Consider the following 6,000-nt stretch of genomic DNA (forward strand, 5'->3'; position numbering starts at 1 on the left):
TTAGTCATTTCATCTGCAAATATAAAAAAAGTTGTTCGTCAGTCGAACACGGCCGCGTTCGACTTCCGAACTCTAGAAATAGGAGAAACACACGTCCATCGCTGGGATAACACACACGAGGCTGGGCGACGTGGGTGCCATAGCCGCGGCGCCGCGCGGTATTTGCGGAGGCGGGCCCACCGCTGAGCTCACCAGCGAGCCGAGCACTACACTTTCCAGAACATTCTATCTCCATATTGCGAGCGCAGCGAACCGCGGGGGCGCCGAAGGGGCGCCCAGCCAAGCGAAGCGCGGCTGGTTCCTTTTCTGCTGTGACCTCTAATCGTCGATTATGTCTTATTGCGACACTCAGAAGGTCAAAATAATACAGAAGTCAAGTCAAATGATTTGCTGTGTGCTGAAACATTCGGTTTGGACCTGCATAAGTAATATATTATAAAGGCAGACCTATTCACAGGCAATATTTTGCTAATTTCAAATCCAGCTCATCTAGCATTCTAGCCTGATCAGATTTTGGGCCCTTCAGTCTGAAGTTTAGGTAATAGCAACCGAGCCGTTTCTAATACATGTAGCTGTGTGTGTGTCAGTACATCGTCGCGAAGACTGCCAGTTTCCCGCAGTTAAATGGATGTTCGACGTGAGCTGTGCAAAGCCTTAAGTGGCATTGTCCGTTTGTGGGCACTGAAGACTGTAGTACTATACAGTGGCCGTATTCGATCATTTTTTAGTGTAAGAGATCACTGTTTATAAATGTCAGCGATCTGATTGGTAGAAATACGGCAATCACGTGGTCAGAATAAGAGCGAGTAGGTCCCAGCAGATTGTTTGAAAGCATGCCAAAGTATACACCATTTCCCGGTCAATTTACAAAATTTACCAATCAAACTGCAAAGTGTGAAAGAATGGTGTTTTGTGTCCAACAATAAAAGTGCATTTTTCATGTTTTGCAAATTGGATGGGTACACTTTTCAGTCAAAGTGCAAACAAGTTTTGGCGCGAACTTCCAGTAGCGTCCAAGCCAACCACGCCACACAAGCGCGCTATTCTGCTCATTTTAAAAGATGCCATCTCCCCCACAGCCCAACAAGACGAATCGTGCCTTCGAGCGAGCTCAAGCCAAGGCTCGTGTCGTGCGTGCCTACCAGGAGAACCAGAATTGGAGGGATGTTGCCAAGGCCAACGATGTTAACTATTTTACCGCGCGTCGCGCTATCCTCAGCGCTGGTCAAGAGCCTAAACAGCGCGGCGGCTTGCGCCAGGCTTCTGTCAAGATGACTGTAGAGGTGATGAGCAAGCTTGAAGAATATCTCGATGAGGACTGCCGTATGACGCTGGGGCAAATGTCTGACCGTGTGCAAGCCGAGCTGGGCGTCACTGTAAGCCCGACGTCCGTTCATCGCGCTCTTCAGGGCATGTTGTACTCGACGAAGCGCTTGCGCATCGAGAAGGTGACCATGAACTCTGCTGCCAACAAGGAGAAGCGCAAGAACTTCGCCGTGGAGCTGAATAAACATATCAAGAAAGGTAACATGATTGTGTTTCAGGATGAAACTAACTTTAATTTGTACCTGTCTCGGAATGAGGGCTGGGCTCGAGTTGGAGAACGTGCTTTTGTCCAGTTGCCGCCATCCAAAGGCAAGAACCTTCACATCCAAGGAGGAGTTTCAAGTGGCTCTGGTCTGGTTCTGCTAAGAACCCATGAGGGGTCCGTGAAGAAGGCTGAGAATGCCAGGTTCATGGCAGACCTCTTCATCGCTGCTCTTCGATCCGAAGAGTACGCGGAGCTTCAACCGGACAAGGTTGTGATTATCACGGACAACGCGCCGTCTCACAGCGACGTCGAGACCCTTGCTCGAGAGTACCTGGCTGGCGACGGTATCATGAACCTGAACAAGCTCGAGGTTCTGCGCCTGGGTCCCTATAGCCCAATGCTGAACCCCATTGAAGGGTGCTGGAACTCCTTGAAGGCCAAGATGCGGCATTTCATGATGGAACGAAAGCACGAGTTTCTGGTGCGTGGAGAGTATGACTCATTTACGGCGCACAGGCTGCAGCTGATGAAAGACGCAGTGGAAGCGTGCAAGAATGTTATTACGCGCCGACTCATCTGGCGCTACGAAAGGCACTGCCTGCGGCATTGTTTCGCTGCCGAGAAGGGCTTCGACATGGAGCTGGGCGCGTGACTTCGAATTTGCATTTTGCTTGAAACGTGTACCCATCCGTTTTGCAAAAGTTGAAAAATTCATTTTTTGTTCACTTGAAGTATCCCTGTCTCTTATCGTTTGCAACTTGCTTGGTAACTATAGCAATTTGGCCGGAAAATGGTGTAGAATTATTAAAAGTCCCACGTTTACGAATGAGCATACTCACCCCCACCTGAATAAGTCGCAAAAAGATGAAGGCGTCACTCAAAAATAGCACTACTGCGATGACGTCTAGCAGAGATAGACAATGACCCCCACAAATTCTTGAGCAGTTTGCTTACTTCCTTGTATGAGTAGAAAAAGTATCTCGCCGGTCAAAATGCAATGCTCGCCACTATTGCACTTGCTTTTAACAACATATGAGTCTGCTATTATAGACAGTGGGAGTCAACGATTGCCTCTATCAATAGCAAGGTGCCAATTGTGAGAATTGTCCCGTAACCATTTACCATGAAATGTTCGACTAGCTTACAGTATCTGTTGGATGACACAGGACGGGTGCATTCTCAATATTCGCCATTCCAAGACACTTCATGTCAACCTTCCAGCCGACAGTCGTTTCAATGTGTTCAGCCACCATGTCATCAAAGGCTTCAACAGACCACGCACACTCCATTGACCACAAGTCCGTTGACAAGGATGCTGTAGCGGCGCACTTCTTGAGCAAGTTCGCTGACCTGCAGAGCCGCTTCGAGGTGCCCAGCGACGAATTCGCATCCAAGGGCAAACGCTTCCTAGAAGCGACAATCTTCCGCTTCGTGGGTCGCATGGAGCCTATCATGATCGTGCTACCTGGGTTTCCGGCAAAGACGCCCAATCACGGCGGCAAGGTCTTGGGCCCCCTACCCGATCGTGCCGAGGAGCTGGCGCTCGCACGTCTGGAGAGGTTTTGCATGTCCATCGAGGAAGTCTACCCTATCGGCTGCCACGTCACAATCTTCAGCGACGGTCGCGTGTTCGGTGATCTAGTAGGTGCATCCCTGGAGAACATCCGCGCGTACAAGAACGGTCTGAAAGAGTTGGTGAAGGAGGCGGGACATACACACATCCAATCCGACGGGCTAGAGAACTATACAAAGACCGACGACCCAGTGCGGGAAGTGCTGGACCGCTTTCACATCGACCAGATGGACATGGACGCTCGCATCGCGAACGAGCCTGACGTCGGCAACAACTTCCGCTCGTTCTCACAATTCATGGAGCGAGATATGGCTCACCGGTGGGAGGGCAAGTCGGAGGCCGAGATGCGCAAAGGTTGCGATGAAGTTGCGCGCAACATGATGCTGCGCAACGTGGGCTTCTCGTCGCTCGTGGCGAAGGAGTACGGTCATGCCGTCCGCGTGTCGATTCACTGCTACAACAACGCTGGTTCTAAGTTCGGTATCCACCTACTACCAGCCAGGCGAATGGACTCACCACGGACACCGTGGCATTCGGTCATCCGTGAGGACGTCGACGGCGCAGTGCACGCTATGGATCTAAAGGACGTGGACACGGACAAGTACGACTTGGTCTACAAGCATGGCCGTAAGTGGGGGTACATAGAGAGACCACCATGTACGCCCGAGGAAACCGCCCATTGGGCCCCACTGCACGTCGAGCTCATCCGCACACAAATGTTCATCATCGCTCAAGCCATGGAAGGTTTCCCGGCACCGTCCATTATGGACGTTCCGCGCGAGGCCATCCGAAGCCTCGTGCTCAGGTACGGCGTCGTGACGCTGCGCGGCTTCAAGCAGGACGACGACTTCGAGACAGCAACTGAGCGCTGGGGAGATGTGCTGCAGTGGCCCAAGGGAACGTTCGCGGCTGGGAACATCTTTGACGTCAAGACGGAGACCGGTACGACACTTATTGGGCAAACTCTCGAGGCCATGTCGTTCCACTACGACGGTATGCTCAAGAAGAAGACGCCCGAGTCCACGGAGCTTGGTGACGCGCCTGTGTTCATGTTCTTCCATTGCGTCGAGGCTAATCCACCTGAGGGCGACCCGAAGAGCGGTAATACCATTATCACCGATACCCGTCGATTGCTGTCTGCTTTGCCCCTGGCTACCGTGGAGCGTCTCAAGACAATTTCGCTGGAGTATCGTACGTCAATGTTCAGACACCATGGCCGCGTACACACTTCCCCAGTGGTCGACACACACCCGATCACGGGTGAGTTGGTGCTGCGGTATCATGAGCCGTGGGGCCCCGCAAGATGCACCCGACGTACGTTTCGTCGGTGGGATATGACCCAGAGTCAAACCAGAAGGATGAGGATGCTGATTTCGTCACGGCGGTGCTGGAGGAGCGTCTGTACTCAGATTAATTTTCTTACTGGCACCGGTGGGTGGAGGGCGAGTTCGTAATCGTGGACAAGTTTTCGCTGCATGCACGCTCGAAGCTGGGCATGGGCGGTCGTCACATGCGTCGCATTCATTTCAGCTAGTGCTCCGAAGTTATGTAGGAATCAGTGTTATAGTTCTGGTTTATTTGGGGGGTTGGTAAAACTAACCGTCTTACCCCGCATATAAGGCATATGTGCTGTAAACGAATACAACACTGCTTGTGTGTTAAATTCGTTTAGAAAACCTATGTGTTGTAGAACGAACAAATGGTTTGACTTTGATGAAGCAAGTTTGTGTGTCCTGGCATATGGCTTAGTCGTTTAGACTTGACCCTCCTACGCGATCGGCGTGGGTTCACACCCGCCTGCGTGCAGGTCTCATGATTTTGTGATGGTAGCGGGTCTTTTCTTTCTGTTGTGGCTGCGTTGTATACGGAGGTTTTGCGCCTTTCCGATAGTCTGCTAGAACAGCGAGTTTCTCGTGGATACTATAGCTACGTCGCTCAGCACTCATGGCTGTGTAAATTATAAAACAAGAGAATTAAAGCCAAGTAACAGCAGCACCGACAAGTTTGTTCAGAAGGGTGGTTGGTTGGGAGCTCTCAAGAATATTCATTGGTTGGTACAGCCTTGTGTTTTAACCCCCGGGTTCCAGCCACATGTGCTCTAATTAGGTAGGTGGTCAAATTGAGGTTTAAGCTAGATGTCGAGCGAATCCCGTATTTTATTTAGAACACATATGCCTTATATGCGGGCTAAGACGGTAGTATCTCACTGAAATAAAGTATTGCAATTTTGATCGGAGAAAATCCGTCATTTATTCAGATTTTATCCTAATACTCGCCTTGCGTTCTTCCAGAAGCTAAAGTTCTCTAATAGTGGTTCTCACGGTTAGAATGTACGAAGGTTTCGTATCCAAATCAAATCAAACCTTCATTGTTCAACTGTGAGCAGCGTGTGCAGGGGCTACTGCCAGTGACTTCATTGGTAAGTGAGCGCTGAAGGTGAGAATGGGGCGATCTCTACGGGCAGCGCTGCTGCTGCACCTTCAGCACTCAGCTCTAAGCTATCTGCTTTGTGACCAGGGAATCGAGAACGACGAAAACGAAGACGATATGTTCTACTGCGCGATAGTCTCCCACCGCTACCTGGATCGTCCAGACGTCGTCAAAACTGGGAAATGGAGCCCTGAACGGATATTTCTGCTTGAATCAACCAATCAAATCAAGCCTTCTCCTAGTCGTTTGCACCAATAACATTATACCTTCACTTCTTGGTCAAACCTACCGAGTTTTCCGAGATAGGTTGTAGTTGAAAAAAACAGGACAGGAAGGGTTGATGTGATTGGCTGTTCAAACCTACTGCAACCGTGAGAGCCACTAATGTAAACTTATTGGTCTATTAATTCCTTAATTGACCCTTTAATAATCAACATATTGCTATTATCACGGTTGTACGCAGATC

The 6,000-nt window shown here is 50.2% G+C and overlaps 1 protein-coding gene across 1 annotated transcript; it reads left to right on the forward strand.

Annotated features, from left to right (window-relative positions):
- Positions 1–2,971: 2,971 nt before the first annotated feature.
- On the forward strand, positions 2,972–4,442 carry PITG_14118 (uncharacterized protein; the record flags this gene model as incomplete). Its single annotated transcript, XM_002899196.1, has 2 exons — positions 2,972–4,364; positions 4,408–4,442. 2 exons carry the CDS (start codon positions 2,972–2,974, stop codon positions 4,440–4,442), a joined length of 1,428 nt encoding a protein of 475 aa, XP_002899242.1.
- Between the last annotated feature and the right edge of the window lie 1,558 nt (positions 4,443–6,000).

The sequence above is a fragment of the Phytophthora infestans genome, genomic scaffold (assembly GCF_000142945.1).
Source record: "Phytophthora infestans T30-4 supercont1.32 genomic scaffold, whole genome shotgun sequence".
NCBI lineage: Eukaryota > Oomycota > Peronosporomycetes > Peronosporales > Peronosporaceae > Phytophthora > Phytophthora infestans.